This window comes from Athene noctua, chromosome 1 (assembly GCF_965140245.1).
Source record: "Athene noctua chromosome 1, bAthNoc1.hap1.1, whole genome shotgun sequence".
NCBI lineage: Eukaryota > Metazoa > Chordata > Aves > Strigiformes > Strigidae > Athene > Athene noctua.
The window spans coordinates 79948712-79970420 of NC_134037.1; the positions used below are offsets into that span (position 1 = coordinate 79948712).

The window sequence follows — 21709 nt, forward strand, 5'->3', positions numbered from 1 at the left end:
CAAACCACAAGAGGTTCAGGAAACCCCTTGCTTGACCTTAAAGCAGGTGTAGACTGGGAGAGAATTTGGGTGAAGTATCACATATGCTTACCCTATTCTTACTCTTCCCTAAGCAGTTATTTATGTCCCGTGGGTACTGAACAAGAAAATACTAAGACTTTAATAGTGAGAAGACTTGTTCTATGTCTTCCCTAGCATGTTGTTTCAATGCACAGTCTAAAGTCTGCACTAGATTCTTCTGGCAGATTCATTCTGATTTTAGCAATGCTAACAGAAACACGAAACCAACATAGTTACTCTGAAGAGAATTACATTAAGCAACTCTTCAGAGAAGAAGTATCTGTGAAAAATGTTTTGTGTTCAGTGGCAGGGACTGGAAACTTTGTAATGTGCAGTAGATGTTCTTTGCTACAGAAGGATGAAACCCAAGTGCCACACTGATTTTGAAGGACTGGGACAAATGCTACAGACACTAAGCTATTGGTAGCATTCATATGCTCATTGGTAGCATACTGGTAGCAATCTTCTGTGCTCTGTCCCTACTCCACTGCTTCCCTTTTCCCTCTCTTGCAGGCTTATGGATACCCCATTGTGTGATGGGAATGATCTACCTTTTTCAGATGATTGATTTGAAAGCCACACTTTTTTTGCTACTGTTGTTATTTTTTCCACAAAAACCATAGAAATCAGGATCAAGGAAAAAGCCCACCCATAGCTACTTCTCTTAGTGGGAGACTGCAGTGTGCAGTTAGGAATGCACCATGCAGTTGACACAGGCATTTGTTCTAAAAATTGGCATTTCTCACTTGGAGCCAATTCAGAGCTCTGGCACAGAAGGAATATGTTGTTAGGAGTCCCAGGTCTTGATTCCATCTCTGATTAGCTTAATGCACTGAAGAGATTTAGAATGGTAATAGCTTAGTTTTGCAAAGAGTGAAGGGCTTCTAATTCCCAGCAACCGATTTTACACCATGGAGAAGATTCAGCGCTTCCTGTAGTTTTTATTCCCTGATTTTCCCTGCCATAAGACCTGCTGGTGTAGCCCATGGCTCTCTCTTGGGCTGTGTGCTGTGGCCACAGGCAGCACCGTGTGGCTTGGTCCTCTCCTCTGCTGTAGGAGGGAGGTGGCCCAAGGGGTGTGTTCAGGGGCAGCTCTGAGAGCCTGGAGGGCCAACCCTGACCCTGCTGCAGGAGTCCATGGGAGAGGTTAGGCACCAGTGCTTATGGTGGAGTCTCTCCGGATTTGCTCAGCATGTTTCAGCCACTCATCTACCATCTGCAAATCTAAAGTGGTAATGGAAAGAGATGTATTTTCACAGAGAAAAGAGAAGCACTTGGAGAGGTCATAACTGGAGAGCCCTGATTCACGAGGATGTACATTTCATGGTACAGAGATGGGTATTTAGCAAACTGCTGAAGTGCAGCACACAATGGCACAGCACACGACTGCAAAACTTTCACCTCCCTCTAGGTTTCTAATTGCTTTTTTAACTTCACTTTAACTTCAATTTAGTAATCAAAGCTATCTGTAAAGAATAATCAGTACAATCAAACCTGCCTGCAAATATTCTTATGTATCATCCTGTCTCACAAGGGTCCGAGAAGATAAATAATGCTTTCAGATCAAATTGCCAGTTTAAACACATTACAGAGTGCAAGGATTTATATAAAAGCAGCCTCATGTTAACAAGCAAGAACCTGATTATCTAAGATTGCTTTATGCCTGTAATAAAAGTGTCTGTGAGCAGTAACAGCAGAATGTTTTATTTGTAATTGGTTTTGATTGTTGAATCATTATTGACAGTATAAGCCTTGAAATATATTAAGGGGAGAAAGCAAGATATATGAAATTTGAAAGTTGATTACTTGGATATTCAAAATGAGCAGAAAGAGTTTCCAGATTTTTAGTTTCAGATAATAAAATTTTAGTGTCTCCACAGCTTCAGAATCTTTTTAGTGGGCTGGATTATTTGAAATGCATTCCTGAAGTTTACAAGAAAGATGCATAGCCATTCTGACAAAGGTGAAACATGTTTTTTAAAACTCATCATCTTATTAAATTGAAAACCAAAGTTTGGTATGTGCCAAAGCAAAATGTATCTTCTCTGAGAACATGGGATTAAGGAAATAGTAACTATTCCTTTGGCTTTTACTCTGTGCTAGTGCATTCTTTTACTTTATACTTTCTTGGCCAAGCTTCTCGATTATAAGGACTCTGGAACCTTTAAACTGCTCAGCCAGTGTAGGGAGTTCCAGAAATGCTCTTTACATTCATTTACCTACCTGAACAGATCCAGGCCTTAGGACAAGTAAGAATTAGTCCCTCACCTAAGTTCCTGGCAATGTAATGAACCGACACTATCATCGTACAATTTCCTGAGATGCTTACTGCTTATTTGCCTGGATATTCCAGTTAGTTTCTTTTAAGAATTAAAAATTATGCTTGTCCATAATCTGAAATTTGTTGTACTTAATCAGAGCAATACTACCAAAGCAGTGCTATGCAGACTATTTGTACAGCAGAGTGTATAGGCTCAGGAAAGGACAGACAGCACCCATAACAAGGGATGCCAAAGGAAGGAAGACTTTCCATTCCTTAAAAATTTGTTCTAAAACATTAATATGGGCACCAGACTTAAAAATAAAATCCGGTAAACTGGATTACTAAATTCCTCTCTGCCGTGTCTCACTATCTTCCTTCAACTCTAACAATCTAAAGTTTCAAAACAAAGTTACAAAGCAAAATTTTAGAAAATGTGATCAATCTGTACTTCTATTTGTTAAGATATCACAATCAAATGGCAAAAAGGAAGATGGTATTCAGAATAAAATGATTTTCAAAGCTCAGCATGTTTCATCTTGCCAATAGTAAAAACACTTTGGAATGAAATATACTCTTCAGATTCACAAACTTCTGAAACAATGGTTGAAAATAAGCATTTGATCCATAATATGGTTCATTTATTTTAGCATGCTTCATTAATTTTCCAAAGATTTTTCAAAATGGGATGTCTAAGCCTACTTTTCTTTTAACTACAGACTATTATTCTTTTCCCAGAAAAAGCTAAAATCTACAAAGTTGAAGCAGTCCTTTTATCTGCTGACTTCAGTACAGTATTGAGGCCAACTATTTAAGTATTCCTTCTTTCATTACTAACAAGTCTGTTTACATTGTTGTTTGTGCTGAATCTCAATCAGTTAAAACAGAGTGTCTTCAGAGCTTTCCACTGCTATCCCTGAAATGTTAAGATCTAATTTTCTCTTACTCTTTTAGATTTTATTTCCTTGGATGTTTGTGTTATAAATAACCTCTTCCTTTCTCCCAGCCTTCCCAGTATTTCAATAAACCTCAGGTTTAAAATCTTGACCTTCAGCAACTCCCCATTATTAAAAGGGAGATGATATGGGGGCTAGAATTGTCATGGCTAAAACTAAGCAACTGTGCTTATTTTAGTGAGTAGCTTTTTATTTAAGGACTGGTATCTAGAATCCCCCACTGGCTTCACTGGAGCCCCATTTTGGATGGATAGCAGCTTGTGGGAAGCCACAAAACGAGCAGAGCAGAACAAAACCACGAGATGGAGACAGGGAGGAAACAGCAGAAAGGAACAGAGAGAACGAATGGGAAAAAGTTTATATTTGCTGCAGCATTTTTCTGAACATAGATTAAACCCAGAAATCCCAAGACTCTAATTTCATCTAATGTCAAGCAAATTGCTTGAGAGCAATTGAAATCTGCTGAGAAAATGTGTTTTCTCACTATCATCTCTACAGCATATCAGACTACAAGAGCTACCATTTATGTCAAGAGGTAAAAGCTGTGGGAGGGCATTCCCTCCGTGGGCTGTGTGGGCATCCCCCTGGGAGGAGAGGGGCCACAGCAGCATGCTGAGGGACTGGCTCCTGTTCTTGCCCAGACTTGTGGGAGGTCCGGTTGTCCCCTGGTCCCTGTGTAAAGTGAGGGCACTTGGCTCCTGCTCTCCCCAGCAGTCACAGTGAGAGGCAGCCTGCTCCATACTGTCCTTGTCCACAGGAGGAAAGGTCTCTCAGAAACAGCTGAGCCACCATGTCTGGCCTCTGCGTGAGGCAGGGGCTCTGGCTGAGTTTTTGCCGTCAGGCTGAAACCATCTGTTCACCTAAAATGTGACAGTCTGATGGCGCTCCGTATAAAGCAAAGGGCTGGAATAGCCCACATGCTGCCCCACCTGAAGCAAGGGACAGAGCTACCAGAGCATGAAAAGATCAAGCAGAAGTTCAAGGGCACAGAGCAGAGTGTCCATCTTCCACACGTGTACGTGCACACCCATGTGTGCCCATTAGAAACTGCAGGAGCCATTGCTCAGGCAGAGGGTGATGGAAGTGGGCGGTCAAACATTTTGTGCTCTGCCGTGTGTTTGGCCGCTACTGTGCTACACAGTGGACCAAAAGCACCATGCAGCAGACCTCCAGCAGCACCACCTCCAGCATTTGAAAAGTGAGTGTGTACTGCAAGAAGGAAAGAAAGAAACTTCTCTTACATCTCGTGCTCTTTCCACATCTCAGAAGAAGCTATTTCCTAATTTAGCTTTTTGCTTCTAACTTTACATCTCCAATCTGAAACAATCTTACAAGCATAAACAGCTGCAAGAGAGAACAGCAAATTGCTTATCACAAATCTCAATATTTAGCCACTCTATGCCATTCTCTAGTCATTTATTAGCTGCCAAAACTCCAAAGGATGGCAATAACAGTCAAGCACATATTTAAGTATGACCCATCAGCTCTCTTCTTGTGATACAGTTTACAGAAATGGAGAATTAAATTCCTGCTCCTAAGGTCAATTCCTGCTCCTAAGGTCACAAAAAACCCAACAGAGGTATGATGGAAAGATTTGCTCCTTTCCTTCAGAAGCAAATTTTTCCCTTGTTCATCCAAAATGCAGAATATGAGACTTCTGAGGAAAAAAGATAACCCCCAAAGTTTTCACAGAACTAGATACGATTTTAAAATTTTAAAAAATACAGTGTTATTATTTTCATATAATTCACGTGCTATGACTGTTTTTATTTTTCCACGTAAAAAATGAAGACCAAATTTACAATGAAAATCATGCACCAGGCATTGTCCATAACAATGGCACCAGGCATTGTCCATGACCTTGTCAAATGCAATGAGTTTCTTAATAAAATTCCCAAACAAAGGTACAGATGGCAAAAGATACATGATTCAATACATACTTCTTGTTTATCAAAATTTAAATAGGATTATTAACAAAGGGTGAAGACACATGAGTAAAAAAAGAGATAATACATTTAGGGCAGTAAAGAAGAAAGCTTACTGTGAAAATGTTCCTAGCACACAGAACGAGACAGCACTGAAATGTATTTGAGAATGGAAGAGACAAATTCTACTCCCTTTTGCTCCCCACCTCAGGTTTGCAGCTAAATTATACAGATTTTAGAAAGATATCTGTTCCTCAATTCCCTATGTTTTCATATGCAGCAGCTATCTTAAACCTTTCATAAATGTTGGGGGTTTATTCTCCATCTTCACCGAAAAAATAAATAGAAGCTAATAGCATGTTTTAGATTCCAGTGGTTTGCCTGTGCTCTTTGTAAATTTCTCTAGTAATGCCTAAGGTTCACTGTGCTCTGGGAAGGAATGCAAAATGCCACATAATGAGGAGGATAACTATCAGGGAAGATGCACTGAGAGAAACGATCGCCACCTGACAAGGCAGAGCGCACATAACAAATGCCCCAAACAAATGTGCACGCATACCCAATCTGTTGGAGGGGTTTCTTTTGAAGAGGGCTCGCAGCAGGCTCTGGGCTTCTATGCTCAGGAACTGCGGCATTCCCAGCTTGGCTCTGAAAGAACACAACACTTGAAAAGAAAATAGATTTTTCAAAAATTTCTCCATCCCACTGTGGTTTAAAAAGCGGAACTGTAGTAGTCATGACAGGCAAACACATGAATATGGTGAACAAAGGCTACCGAAGTATAATGCAACACAGAGCAAGGACCTGATCTTGTTCTTTTGAAGTTAAAGAAGGTTTTACCACTGGCTTCACTAGAGGTAGAGTAGATCTAATGAATCTCGCAACACCTTTTACAGCCTAAATAGGTCATTTTCCTACAGAAATTTTTTCTTTTTTTTAGATTGTTGGTATAAATTTGGGAATCAAGAGAAATTTAAACAAAGAAATAAAACTTCATGAAAATAATTACACTAAACCACATATTGATTAAAGAGAATAAAACTTATTCCTTGATGATTCACTGCTACAGAGAAAAAATGCAGTATTGAGCAAAGATAAGCTTAAAATACTTATGTCTGCACTTAACATTAAATGAACAGAAAATTTGCAAAGGAAAAGATTTTAAACTTGGTGACAATAAAACAGAAGTCATCCTGCAGAAATGTGACTGTTCCCACTTTTGTGCGGATAATGACATTATTAGAGAAAGTAAGATACTTTTCTTTTGCAAGGTCCTCTCAGTAATTCACTTTCTATTTATTCTGAAGGCAATTTTAGAGCCACATGCAGGCATCAGCTGTTACCAAATTCAGGCATTACCAAATTCATGCCTTACATAGCTTTGAAAAATGCATTATTCACATTATTATTCTCTATCCTTCATATACTTAGGACCTATAGGCTGTCCAGAGGATATAGTTAACTTATAGTTACAGGAACAAAAGCAGTTTCAGTACTCACTTGAGAATAAGTGCCATTGTCTCCTTTCTGTCTTTTCCCTGGAAGGGTAACGACCCTGTCAGCATCTCAAACTGTGGAGTAACAACAAAATGTTAAATCAAATGTGTTGAGACAGTCTGCATAGCTGATAGACACCACACCCACCTTCTATTTCTAACACAACTGAAAACTTGAGGAAAAGAAATGGTCCAACAAGCTGTACTTCAGAAAAAAATGACACAGCAAGTCCGAATTATGCCGAACATGAAGGACCAACCTGACTGTTTCATTCAAGAGTATTGTTACAAATTGTTTACACTGATACCTGGGGTCAAGTTTTGGTACATTTGAGAAGTATCACATATGCTGTTTCTTCTAGCACCCATTTTATGGCCAATGCTGGAGATGAGATGTTTGGCTGGAGGGACCCTTAGTCTGAATGGATATGGCTGCCCCTAAGTCTTTAGCATGAACTGTGGTGCGAGGTAAATGGGTTCAACATGCCACTGCCCATCTCCTTAGCTTGAGTCAAACCACCTTTTCAATTGTATATTTGCACTACTTGCTGTACCATTGCACCATTTGCACCCTGCTGTACTTTGCAGGAGAAATATGCACAAACAACATGTTCTCAAGGCATTTGAGTGTGTTTTTTTTTCTCCTACTTTGGTTCCCCTGGCTGTATTCAGTGATAAATTTTGCAAGTGTCACATTTAACTGAACCCAAATCTCAAAGCAAAACTGAGCAATCATCATCAATTATTTGCCTAACTCACACATGAAAACATCAATCAGTTATGGTTTGTTTGAAACATTTTAGTGCTTTCAGTAAATTTGACAGGAATTGCACGTTTGTAACATAAGAAATAAAAACCCAACCCAAGAAGCTTGCCTCATATGGATTCAACACCAGCTCTTGACACAGTGTTTCATGGGGGTTTGAGTGGCAGCTAGTTCCTCTGACCAAGGGATGATGAAGGTTATGCATCACCAAATACAAAAACATCAAGAACATAATTCAGCCTGGGCACAAAGGAGGACAGTGTCCATTGAGGGTGAGGAGAACTGTTACTTGCTTATGTCTGTGACTCAGGCTTTGGATCTCTTCTACTATAGTAAGTACCTATTAATTAATATTCATTGTTATAATTCAATACCTGTTAATGCAGGACAGACTCTGCAGTCCTTACATAGTTTTTGTACCTTATTACACAAGTAGCTTAACTGTTCTCAGGAAGCACATTTGTGCAAGAAAGGATCCTTTCATTACCAAAACCTGTGTCAGACTTCCCCACAGCCTGACTCTTCCGTTTTCCCAGATTAAATACAGCCATACCGTAAGAAAAATATAAGAAAACATACCAAAACTGTAACCATGAAACTGTTATGCTAGTTTTGGGAGGAGGACAGAGGAGAGGTTTAGAAGCCAGATAACTAATTGACTATAATTAATTGAAGGATAAATCTGCATTATTAACAAATTACCTCAAGGCAATAGACCACTTAGAAGCTAAAAATACTTTTTAAAAGTGTGTATGGCTGACAAATATAAACAAGATTTAGAAAACACAAATATGTTAACTCCTGCTTGGTCTAGGAGAATTAAGAGAAGAGCTGCCTGGTAGAGCTGGAGGAAAGCAGCTCATCTTCTACAGAGAAATGTGATGGGGGAGAAGTTTTAAAACTGTCTAAATCACACAGGAGCTCAAGCACCATTTTCAAAGTAATTCTGACCTATTAGAGCCTCAGTCCTCATAAAAGTGTTCAGATATACTGGGGATCAGGGACAGCAGAGAACACTGTTTCCCAGGACAGCAGCAGAAGTGGTACATATTGCACTAAACCCTCCTCACAATTTCTGAAGCATTTACGCTTGTGCTCACTACCTAATGTTCCCTTACACTTGGCTCATGTTATTTTATTATAATAAATCTAATTTAACAGAACTAACAATGACTGCTACAGCTCACTTATTTTGGCAGAAATGGGCTTGATACTGCTGATGCAGATGATACAGATATAAGCAACTGCTTGGTCAGTGACTAGTGGGAAGAAGATGACTGTAGTTCCCACCCACCAGAAGGATCTGCAAATGCATCGTGATTGTAAGGGGCCAAGAAACCTGAAGGCAAAAAATTCAGATGAAGTGTCCAAGAGGGAGGGAGGGAGGAATTTAAGTTACAGGAGGGAGCAGGGGCAATGACCATCCTGGAGGTTGCAGGGAATATTTACTGCACTGCTTTAATGGCTAGCACTTTGTTACCACATGTCTACAATTACGCAAGTATAATGTTGAGACTAATTCAGATTCAGAAAAAATGCACTTAACATCAATATTTAAAGTGAAAGGCAGCTACATGAGTTAAATGTACCAGAGCTTTTTACTTTAATGAACTCAACTAAGCAGCAGCTGGAAGAAAGCACTGGTTTATCAATTTCAGTCCAGGTTGAATCTGTTGAAGGTTAAAAATGAAATAATGAGACTCAAAAAGAAATATATATTGAAATAGTTCATCTCATCAATTAAAGCTACTGCTTTACTGCACAGCAACCTGTTTCTTGCTTATTTTTTCAAAAAATCAAAAATCTTGCTAAATGCAAACATGCAGACAGAAGTGAGCACTTGCTGCTAACACCCTTGCACATAAATACAGAGTTGTATGGGTCACAGCAGGTTCACAAGGAGCTGAGCCTAGGTGTGAAGAAACTGCAGTATTTTTGGCTATTAAAGCAGACCTTGTTTTTGCTGGGAGACTCAGTTTTCACTCTTCCCCCCTTCCCCATCTGTATAAACCATCTGTCTGCTCCTTGTCTCCCAATGATTTGCTTCCTGGGTATTCTGTAGGGCCACATTGTCTTTGCCAGAACTTCAGAAGGTTGTGCTTTCCTCCAACCTTGACTTTATTTCTGTACCAATATTCAGCAAGAAGGGCAAATATTCCCTGTTCCAGTTCAGCTATTAAGGGAACCACAGAATTAAAACCCGATGGGAAGAGGCCTCCTGGTGTCACCTGGAAGAGCCTGGTGTCACCTAAACCAGACCCTGCTTAGGTCTCAATGTACTCTGCAGTGCTTCCTTTCTTCCTTTAGTTTTCAGGGCAATTGCCAATTTCAGCAGGCAAAACACCAGCACTGGAGACCCCAGAAGACATACAAGTGTGAAGACCTTGGGAAAGAGGGCCACATTTCCTGAGGGAATGGGTTCAAGAAGCAACACTGGTAGGTCACTGAGGAAGATAACGAACAAGAAAAAATCCACAGCCTATGGTAACTGCCAAAATCAATTATCCTAGCAGATGGAAGGAGAGCAGACTGTGCAAATTACTTCAGCTCAAGTCTGTTGAAGTATTGTGAGCCTAGGATAAAATTCAGGCTTACAAAGAAACTTGATAGTTTTGGAGAGCAGAGACACTCTTGTCAGAATGGCCAGGTTCCCCTTTCAACACTTACAGTAATTTTCCCGGTAGCTGGGAGCTGGTCAGCCACTCAGTTTTTTCCATTTGTAAAATGCATTAAATATTTTTCATTATTAGCCAGGTGTTTGTAAAGGGTTTGAACACTTTCATATAGCAGCTAACATAAACATTCAAAATACTGTTCATGAAGACCATCTTTTGTACTGAGAATAAAACAAGTGTTACGATGGGATTTTATAAATAATCATATTGCTTTGATGTACTGATTTTTCCAATGCTACTGTACAGTTACTACAAAATTATTACAGAGCTGACTACTCTATCTGGATACCAAAAGGATATTTTATTTTCTTGTGAAGACTTCACTACCTAAATATTCACTACATTGCTGCCAAATATAAACACATTTCTTTTTATTTGGGATTGCCTACTGAGACATCACACCCCTTCTTTCTCTAATTATATTCCCCTCCCTGCTCACATGCCTCTCAAAGTTGTACAGTGTTTTTTCCTGAACTGAAAAGAGATACAATTTCCATGAGGTCTGTGGCCTTGTAAATAAGCTGGTATGATGAACTACAAAACCACTGCTCTGAGAGGCCTTCCAGGAGACTTGTGCATATTGTATCATGCAGACCTGTTTATCTGGGCTTCAGAGACAGCAGAGTGGGCATCAAGGCTCTTGCCATGCAGCTGAAAAGGTATTGGTCATATACACAACTTTTTAACAACTTAAGTCAATTGCTTATTAATGCAGATCTCTTGATGAAAAGCCTTTGTAGAATACATTCCATCCAAAATCTCCAATGCAATGAGTAAGATGCAGGAAGGCAGAAAACAAAATCTGTTTGGTCATGATAAACCACATAAACTCGCCAGCACAAAATTTTAATTGGGTCCCAGCAGTTGTCATCACATACTCATTGAGAGGCAGGAACTGTCCTCTGGAATGCTTGGAAACGGTTAATTTCAAGATGTCAAGATCTGTCCTACTCTAGGAGTTGACATATATTAAGTTACCATAAAACAATTCAAACAAACTGAGCAGCAAAGAGAGCAGGTAACATTTTTGGTTTTGTGGCCTGTGTCAAAGACTTACCTGGTGGTAAATGAAGTTTTACTGTTGTTGATAGTAAAACTCCCATCGAATAATAATTAATAAAATAATTAATAAGTCAAGACCAGAAGTTAGTCTTTTTCAGGTACGTTTGTTTTGCTATTAATAATCACAACATGACACATTTAATAAGGATCATTCAGTTTGATTCTAGCTTGTGCCAGGTTGGCAAGGAGCTGCTAGCACAACCTGACTCTTCATATTGTAGCATTAATCCGTCTTCACAGAACAGAACAGACAAGAAATTGATTGGTTGCTCTTCTGATGGCTAGGATACAGGCCATTTTACCACTATGCCTAATATGTTCCCTCTTTTGATCAAAATTTAGATATGAAAATTACACTATCACATTCACTTCCTTTCAATCTATGCATATTTCACCAACTGGTATATTTTCTTCATATATTTCACATCATACTGCAAATTATGTAGAGAGAAATGCTAATAAATCATTTGGATACCATTTAATTCTCTTCAGTTTTTCAGTGTGGCAGAAAAACAGCTTCCCTGATAGAACATACAAATAACAGACCAAGGAAAACAAGAGAAATGAGCAGAGTGAAAGACAGCACCAGAAAATCCTCCTGCACTTTTAGTGTATGGAAATACCTTTTTTCTGCCCCAAGCAGTTAATTGTTAAAGAGGAGAAAAGACTGAACTGATTAGAGCTATTTTTCTCTGTCTGGTAGCACTCAAAGGCATAAAGCATTAGCTTACAGTTAAAAAGATTTTACTCTCTTTATCTCATCTCCTTTTATATGGATTCTTATCTTTTCTAATTCTAATACACTGAATCCTCGGGGGAGGGGATGAAAAGAGAGATGGAGGGAAAAAAAACAAAAAAAGGAAAAAAAGAAAGCCTAGCAAAAAAAAGGGGGGAAGGAGCCAAGTTCATTAGCAGGTGAAATAAAAACAATCTATACACCAAATACAGCATCATTTAACTGCAGACAGATAGTGAGAAGGCAGAGCTATCCTCCAAAACTAAATATATAATAAAAAATTTAAAGGGTTGGGATATATTTATTATATGAGGCATAACCTATTGATTTTTCTGAATAAACATACATGGTTCAGAAATGCTGAGTATCCACAAATGGATTTGCAGCCATAGGAGATAAGGATGTTCCACTCCCTTTAAATTCAGGTAATAAATGACAATATTTAATTAGATTAATTCCTGTCAACCAGCTAGAACCATGTTGTAGGCCATTCCCACGCTAAATTTTCACTAGTTTTCACATTGCTTCCTATCCTTACTTCCTTCGGTGGCACCAGCTGTCTACTTAGAGTAAACAAAATTTAAACACAGTCTATGGATTGCAGCATGTAGTGTAATATATAGCTACCTCAGATAGCTTCCATATCACAGGAAATGGAGTTGTATTAGAAGAGCAGATTGCTATGTAAATTTAAGCTTCTGCCCTGGTTCTGCAGGAGAGCCGTAACAACCATGGTGAGGTGCAATGTGAAGTACAGCTGCAGTGCTGCGCTGTGTTGCGTTGCCTGCTGGTGGCCGTGCACAGAGCACCTGGGTGGACCTGCAGCCTGCACACTTCGGGAGACAGCAGCCTCATCCCTGTGAGTGTAATAAATGCATGGTGTCTGGGCTCAAGGGACAGCACTATGCCTGATAAAATGATGCTGGGAGTAACTGCTTCAAAAAACATATAGCTTTTAAAAAATCACAGTGTCACAGACCAACTTCTCCATAATCTCTTCATCTTCCTCAGCAGCAATGGCACCACAGACTGAAGCAAGCAGCTGGATGGGTGCAGGAGGGAGCAGGTTAGCACCTGAGCACCTAACTTTAGATGGCTGGCTTGAAGAGGCTTCAATACCTCTCTGAAAAACTTTCCTGACACTGCATCCCAGTGTCAAACACTGCAGCACTCAGGAGGATGTTACTGAGTCCTTCTCACAAGCCAAGCAGCTCCTCTGTTGTCAGAGATCTCTCACAGAGCTCTTCTTAGAAAGTGTTTTCCAGGGCCTCACTTCTTAAGCAGTCAGGAGCTTTCTTCTGCTTTCCAGGTTAACTACACTTCACGATGAGAGGTTAACTACACGATGAGTTTATTCCTACCTTTTCTTAAGGCAACGTTACTCTTTAGCTGAAACAGCTCCTTTTTTCTCTGTGGTATTTTTCCCTGTGATGTATTTAGTACCTATACCATCTTTGGACTATTACTGGACTAATAAGCATCTTCAATTAATGAATTTCCCATTCAACACTGTATCAATGACTTTATTATAATGGAGACACATGAGATCCACTTAATTTACTCTGTTTAGAAAAAGTTGACTACCTCATCAAGTAAAATATCATATTAATCTAGCATGACTGATTTATGGTAAACTCATGTTGCATTTTAACTAACTTTTAATCGATTTCCATGTATAAAAAAATGAATTAGCACAGTTTCTCATATTGATTCTATGTAAACTACCTCCAGAACAGCTTGCAGAACTCTTAAAGGTTGAGTAACAGTGGGGAAAAACTGCAACTTTTGTATAGTTAATCCAATGCAAAGACGTCTAAGAAAAAGATTAATTCCTAGCTATTTGTCTGTGCCAATTGGTATATTTGTGTCTGTTTCTGGTGATTTCCCTTCCCCTGTGAAGAGCAGTCATTTAAAAACTGTTTCACGTACATCATTTTGAAGCTAGCTTCATCACGCATTCAGGACAAAGAAAACATCCCAGACTAGTCATAATCAAGACACAGCAAAATGGTACAGAAGAAGAAAGGAGGATGACACGGTGCCCATCTGTTTTTGTTTTCTTTTTCCACCAGGAAAAAGAGAAGCTTATGAGTGACATTCTCCCACCAGCTAATAAGACTAAAGGAGATCCACTGCCAGTACAAAAACCACATGAATCTCATTAGTGGAACAACAGTCAGCAATGCTGATGTGAAGACAGACAAATGGCAAAAGAACCACTGAGGTCCTGTGAAACACTCAGAGTGCTCTGTCCTTTTCAATTTATATTTTTCAGAAAAAGAGTAAAATTCTGAGTTTCTCTAAGAGGATGTCCCTAGTATCTGAAAATTGCTGCTTAGGGAATTGTTTAATAACAGGAACCATGTTAGTAACTAGGCAGGTGTTTCTTCTGGAATGCTTCTGCTCTTCTGAGCTTGCCCTGCCCTGTTTCTGTGCAGTAGAAATATTCACAGCTCATGGTAACCAACCAAGATAGCAAAGGACTGTGGGAAGGAAGAGAGAATCTGGCGCCAAATGCTACCTCATACCCTGCCAGGAGCAGCTGGTTCGCTATCGCTGATGCAATGAAAATGACTAAGCAATCATTACACATCTCCTTTTCTATCAACTCTCAATTGCTGAAAACAGTACTTTTCATCCAACGGATCTGATCACTCCTACGGCCACCCCTCCAACAAACAAATACAACTTTTCCATTACCATGAGCACACCGAAAGACCACCAGTCGGCACTCTGTGTGTGTCCTCGTCGGTTGACCACCTCTGGAGCCATGTACTCTATTGTCCCACAGAATGAATATGCTCTCTTGTCATGGTCAATGGCTTCTTTACTCAGACCAAAGTCTAAATAAATTGAAATGAAAAAAACTTGTCAGATCTATAAAATTATTATTTTCACTTTTGCTCACTTAAACTGTTCAAACAAAACACACCAACCAGCTGATGAAGCACCCTTCTGTCTATGTGCAGAAAGGCCACAAGCACGTGTGCTGAAGCCCTGCCTACATGGACTGCCTAGTTGTCATTTGTAAATATGTCCTGAAAGTAGGTGTATCATTTTCTCTGTTGAGAATGAAGTTCTGTCCCAAAGCAGAAGAGAGTTTAAACAATCAGAAATGCACAGCTCAGGTTTGATTAAGACAATACTGGTAAGGATTCTTGCTCAGATAACCAAAACATTAGGAATAATAATCCTAGATGGACACCAGTTAAAAGGATGGCCAGACAGCCCCTTCAGGGTGGAAAAGGAATGTCTTTCTAGGTGTCCTCTGCACAGTTATAATTTAGAGAATTTAATCTGGAGTAAGCAGTCATATTGGAAGCATCCTTCCATCCACAGTGGTAGGCAGCCAAGCCTGCATGCTTCACATCAGTCAAGAGTGCAATTTTACTAAGAAAACGCTATGTTCTCCATGTGCTGTGCAGCACAGGCCCTTGACGAATTGCCAGAGAAGAAAAGTCTAACACTCAAACTCCTCTGGCTTGTGAGTTTTTGTAAGCAAACTCTTTCCAAGCAAAGACCAAGATGCATGGAACATACTGCAGAAAAACATCAGCTTGTAGACATTAAGTTTTCTGTTCCTCACATACCTGTTATCTTAATGTGGCCCTCTTCATCAAGAAGAATGCTGTAAAGCAAAAAAGCAAACAGTCATTCAGTAGGCAGGTGCAGAGTACAGTAACAAACATGAATAAAACATGTTTAAGACAGGTAAGGAGATATGCAAGACTCCAATACGTGTGCCAACAAACCCTCAGTGTATTATATGCCTCCAGAAAGAAGTGTGATCCTCAAAGGTCTGCCTAATCTTGTGTTTGAAGCATGCACGGCCTGTGGCAAGTTGCATGGGGAGCCTCCTTACTCCATAGCATGCTCAGGGTGGGCATGCAAACTGAGTTCAGAAAGAGAGAATCTGCTTCCAGCAGGAGAAGGAGCTACAGGTTTCTTCTCTTCTCATAATAATAAAGGCAAGCACACATATAATCAGGGCTTGAACTCACTGGACCTAAAATAAACTCCAAAGGTAGATACGTTCATGCTGAATAAAAGTGATTGTAGAGTACAATGTCTAGTCACAGCCTAACTGCCTCACTGGATCTCAGCCCCTGCTAATTTATTCTGTCCAGAAGCACAAATGAAAATTCAGCCTGGAAGCCAAGCTCAAGTGTTCTCATGTTTGCCACCTGCCAACATGTTTTATTCTCACACAGACACTCCAACATTTCTGTGAGAAAAATGACTGTAGGTCACAAAAAGCACTGCTAATTTTTATAGAAACAAGAAGGAACAATGAAACTGAAAAATAATGCTTTTGGTAACTTTTCTGCCTATAAATACCAACACAGTAATGAGGGTAGTGTTTCTTCAGTTCTAGTTACATTCAGGATTATTTCTCTTTTCAAAATGGTCTAGCAAGGTGTCAGCTATTTTTGTATTCCTCTTTTAGTCACTTTAATTATTCAGGAAGAAAATAAGACAGAAGTGAAACAAACACATTGGGCTATACTTTTGTGAAAGGTTGTCTTTGTACTGAAACATAACTGAAAAAGAAATGATCTTCTGTCATTAATTTGTGTGTTTAGAACAGACTGTTACTCTGCAATACATCAAACAAAGGCCAGCAGCTGAGTCACTACTATGTGTTCAATAATTAAAACTTTTTCTTCTTGATAAAAGCATCTTTATCTTTATTCTTTCTCCCCAGATTTCTTGAAGAGGCATAATTTTTAATTACTAGTCCATAACAGGCATGTTTAAATGTACTTTTGTGACTGCAATCCCTAAACAAGAGGCTTGTGCTTCAGAAAAGAACAGAATAAAACATCTGCCAGCGTGGAAGTGAGAGTGAATGTATGAACCCCATAGACCTGGCTCTGGAAGAATGGCAAGGGGGAGCAGAAATCACCCCAAATTTTGTCATACGCCCAGGAAGCCCCTGTGAATAACAATGCAATTCAAAGGTTGTGGGATTTTCTCCAGAAACGTTGATTTTATATTTCATAGATTTTCTACTGAAAATCCATGCTGCTTTTCTATGTACACAACACATTATTCATACCTTTGCTCTCATTAAAGGGATGGAGGCTATCAGACTGATAATACTGTCTTAGGTTAAGTGAGCCAGAAGCATACAACAGACTTTCGCACACTCAGTGTTCGCATGAGCAGCAAAATGAATGGGTCCTGGTTTCCTATGGGTGTGTATCCTATATCCCCTAAAACTTGATCTCCAGTCCCTCTTCTGTCTCGTGTTCCCTAATCACCCTTCTACAGTGCCCTCAGCCGCCTGCAGCTTCCCCTGTGGCCCCTGGCAGTATCCTTTGGACAGCTGGGTGTTTCCACATTTGCCATCTGCCAACATGTATGATACTATGGCTATGAATGGAAAATGACACTTGATGTAAAAAGGAAAGAATATGCTAACAGTGAGAAAAAAGATAACTTGCACTGAATCAGCCTAGAGTGACATTAAGAAGCAAAGAACAATGTACCTGCTTCTAAACATCCAAATCACGACAAATAGCACTCCTTTGGCTGTAAAAGCAAACATTATCTGATCATACTTTCTGTCTTCTCTTTTTATCTTTGTCGCTCTACAGTTCCTTTTAATTCCACACTGTCCATAATAGAAATTCTATTGTGACAATCACAATTATTTTAGCTATGGTTTGCAGCATCAGCTAATCTGAAATAAGATAGTATTATTTTGCAGAAGGGAAAAAAGAACTAGAAGCTGTTAATGTGAATCAGACTTGAGAAAAAATATTTCCTCTAAAAAAATGTTTGAAAATTATAAAAACATGAGAAGTAGACTACTTTTAAATGTTAAACTAGGCTATAATCGCATTGAGCGATTACCTTTCACTATGAGATTTTTCCATTTTATTTGTTCAGTTTAAGGTATTAGTGTGTTTACAGGATACTGTCAGTGTCAACCCATTCTTTATTTCAAAACAATAACAACATTTTAGCCTCAGGATCATCCCATGAACATTCAGACTGCTTTCACTGACTTCAGTTTAAAAGTACGCCTTGAGAAAGGCTGAAAATCTCCACGTTAGAGGCTGGGCAGCTAAATTAGCAGCAGGGGAATGACCGTCCAAGTTACAGGAAAAGCTCATAGTAGAGCTAGGCCTGCAAATTCTATAGTAGTTTTTTTGCTGCACCTTCAGCACAGAGGTAAAAAGCCTTTGTTATTAGTTACTGACTTTATTTTATAACATATCTGAAATCAAGGCCAAAGCCACTCTCTCTTTATTTCTGTCTTTGAGTAATGTCTTTTAGGCTTCACTCTGAACTCCAGCATACCCAAACCAATGTGAAGTTCTGTCAAATCTATTAAAACTAGAATGCTGGGGGATTTTTCAGATTATTTAAGTTTCTTTACAAGTCAGCTCAGTTTTGCAAAGAATTCAACCCATGCTTTATGTCTTTCAGAAATTGTAGCCAAATTTTCAGGTTGGAAAGAAAACCTGAAACTTCATAAAGTATGTTTAATTTGATTGCATGTTTTGTTATGAAAGTACTGGATAGAGTGAAATATTCAAATATCTCCCAAAGAGATGAAGGTTCTCAGAAACTGACCATGTTTTGTGATATTTCAGTGCTTGCATGACCCATACTATCTCACCATGCTGAAGAGTCCTAAGCCAAACTCATCTCTACTGTAGCTTTTTTGACACCATGAAGACCCAAAAAGGGACTGCTTACTTCGATGGAAGATAATGGCTATTTTCTACCATAAGTCTCTGTCCTTTACTGATTCTCAGATCTTTCCTCCCTACACAGGGCAGCTACATTCATGAATGAATTTCCACAGTTTACAACATGGTGCATTAAGCAGCAGTCGTCTGGGTTTTTTTAAATACAGTTCAGCAATTCAGGAGTTGTTATATGAGCAGTTATAGGAGCTGTCCCTTGTAAAGACACTGAGGTCTTTACAACATAAACCACTCCTTGGTAATCAAAGCCCCTACGACAGAACTGTATCTAGATGCATTTGGGTACCTGGAGATAGAAAAGGCGAAGGTAAATAAAAAAAGTCTGTGCATTTTCAGAAGGTTGAGTTACTTCTAAGTCACTCATACCCTTAAGCCACACGTAAGAAATACATATGCATCATATACTACTTTATAAGTTCTTATTTTTCTGTTTCATTATATTTACCATGTTTAATAGCTTGATCCTGCAGTTCTTAAACAGAAACATGCCTCACCATGTAAAGTAACTCCATGGGTTTCAGTGTGACTGAACAGTACCTTGTTCCACAAGGGATGCCACTGAAACCACCAAGACAACTCAAGGAGAAGAATTTGGCTGCAACAATTCAAGTAAAGCATGTGCTTGTTCGAAACAAGATGTTAACCAGAAAAGTCAATAGCTTGCCTTTTTGAGGTACAGCTAACTTTATAACAACTTCCAGAGTCTATATTCTGGTTGCACTTAAAATTAATTCACAGCTTTGAATTGTTAATATGGATTTTTGCTCAGGAAATCTTAAAAAAAAGTTGAAGCTTAAAATTTAAGGTTCTTTCAAGTGGTCTGAACAGTGTTATTTTCTATCTAGTCTTCTTTGATAATTCTGATGAACTTCATTTCAGGATACTTACAGAACCAACTGAAGAGAACTCAAATCTATTAGCATTTATGTTTGGGAGCTTCTGGAGGACAGCAAAAACACTGAACAATGAAAGAAGGTCAAATGCAGTCCCTATCTTTAACAAAAGGGGAGAGAGAGAATTGGGAAGTTACAAACTAATTCATTTCTCTCCAGTTCTGCAAATCTGATAGAGTAAGCCTTGTGCTCTAATTAGACTGGTAATGCTTCTCCTGAAGACATGGGTGTAATTCTGCACATTGCACTTCAAAGGAGATACGGATCAAGAGAAACCAAAGCAGAGGAATGAGAATGACTGAAGACCTAGAAAGACTGGCCAGTAAAGAAGAGTTCAGTAGCTCGATTGTTTAGGGTACAGAAGAGGGTCCAAGGACAAGGATGTGCTCCCAATCCCCTGAGGCTGCTGCTGAGAGCGGAATGAGCAGGCTGGGGAGTCCAGGAGGACAGGCCAAGGAGCAGTGGCCTGCAACTGCAGCAAAGAATTTTCAAATTAGCTACTAGGAGCAACTTGCTAGATGTACAGCTGGTGGAGCACTGCCAAGAGGCCTCCTATGGAGACCATGGGGTCTCCATCAGCTATTTTAAGACTAGGTTAGCAACACACCTGTAATGGTCTTGATATATTTGTCCCTGCCCAGAGGCAAGGGGAGCATGAGAACATGTTGGGATGACCCTAATTTTCTTTTATCATCTTATTTAGAAAGCTATCCTTTCCCAGAGGTAACTTAAAAATAGAGCATTTTTTTTCCCTTCAGAATAAATATTTTTTTTCTGCTGTATCTTGTTTTTTACTGTAAACCTAAAGTTCCAGTGAAATCATAGGCTGTCATGCTCTGCTGTCCTAGGCATGGCTACGCATAGGCTTTGCACTTATAAAGCTATTTTTGATGCATATGGTTTTCAGTCAAACAGATGCCTTGATTTATCCCCAAGTATGAACTTGAGTTATACCAGTCTGTGTCATTCCCTTTCCTGTACAAGAATAGTCATGTTCATGTAAACTAATTTTATACTATGACAATTGTATCCAGATTCAACTGTATCACTGGTATCTATTTAAATGTCCATCAAAGACCATAAACCATATATTCAAAAGTTAGGAAATACAAGCACGAGGACTGTCACGTTAACTTTACACAGTGATCTCACTGTATAAAGGTCTTTAGTTACATGATGATACTTTTTGTTTTCTTCCAGAGAAATCTTGCCTAAGGTGGCAGAACAGGTAATACTCAAGGATTCTAGCAGAGCAATGAAGGGGAATGGCTGGCTGGTCTCAGCTCAGATAAAAATGCACAAAGAACTGGATTTGACATGCTTCTATGTGACAATGATAAATCAATGACACCTTCTTTTCTTAGGTGAGCTTTAATTTTTCAGTTCACTGATCCCTGATTTGAGGCAGTGCAGTTTGGTCTGCAGAAATTTTAAGTGCTCTCACTTGCAACTGAAGTCAGTGAGAGATGTGCTTTGAAATGCACAGTGACACTCAATGCTGAGAACTCTGAAAAATGAGGTCCTCAGTCTCTCAAATACAATGAATAGTTTTGACACGAACTTAATTTTCTCCTCAGTTTTTAACTTCTCCTAAAGCAAAAAATTATGGCATGTACCTATAAATGTAACAGCACTGTGACTTATATTTGAATATACAGGCTCATATTTGCATACCTTCTAATAACAGCTTCATGTATCACGTGTTAGCTTGAAAGCCAGCTTCATTTAACACCAGAAAGTAGTGCGTGATTCATACTCACGCTCACTAGAAAAAAAGTTTAAAACTGAAACCTATAATTGGAGTTATTCTATTATGTACATGTTTGTTGATGCTGAATGAATAAAATAGCAATTCAGAACGAAGTTGAAACTGAAGAGCTGCTGGTAGACGGTGTAACAGCACATGGCAGTGGCAGCTATGGCGTGACTGCTGCCTACCTATGTTTCATAGTAGTAACAAACTGGTACCTTTCTCCCTCCAGTTGTTTAATATGGAGGATGGCTTCCTGTATTTGCCAAAGACTCTGGTTTTCAGTTTTGGTTGCATAAATGGTCAAGACTGGAAATTTCAGTCACCTGTGAAAGGGTCTCTAGCCCAAAGGACTGAGAGCTTGTTACATACATCTCTGTGAATTCATATACTACTACTACTACTACT

General features: G+C 39.2%; 1 protein-coding gene across 1 annotated transcript in view; it reads right to left on the reverse strand.

Moving 5' to 3' along the window:
- Window positions 1-21709, reverse strand: part of RPS6KA2 (ribosomal protein S6 kinase A2) — a 177118-nt gene that overhangs the window by 50314 nt on the left and 105095 nt on the right. Inside the window, exons 7-10 of the mRNA XM_074896652.1 lie at window positions 15527-15564; window positions 14637-14779; window positions 6702-6772; window positions 5761-5849 (exon numbers count right to left, since the gene is read on the reverse strand). Of these exons, the coding sequence (XP_074752753.1) occupies window positions 5761-5849; window positions 6702-6772; window positions 14637-14779; window positions 15527-15564 (341 nt within the window). The remainder of the gene's footprint in view (window positions 1-5760; window positions 5850-6701; window positions 6773-14636; window positions 14780-15526; window positions 15565-21709) is intronic.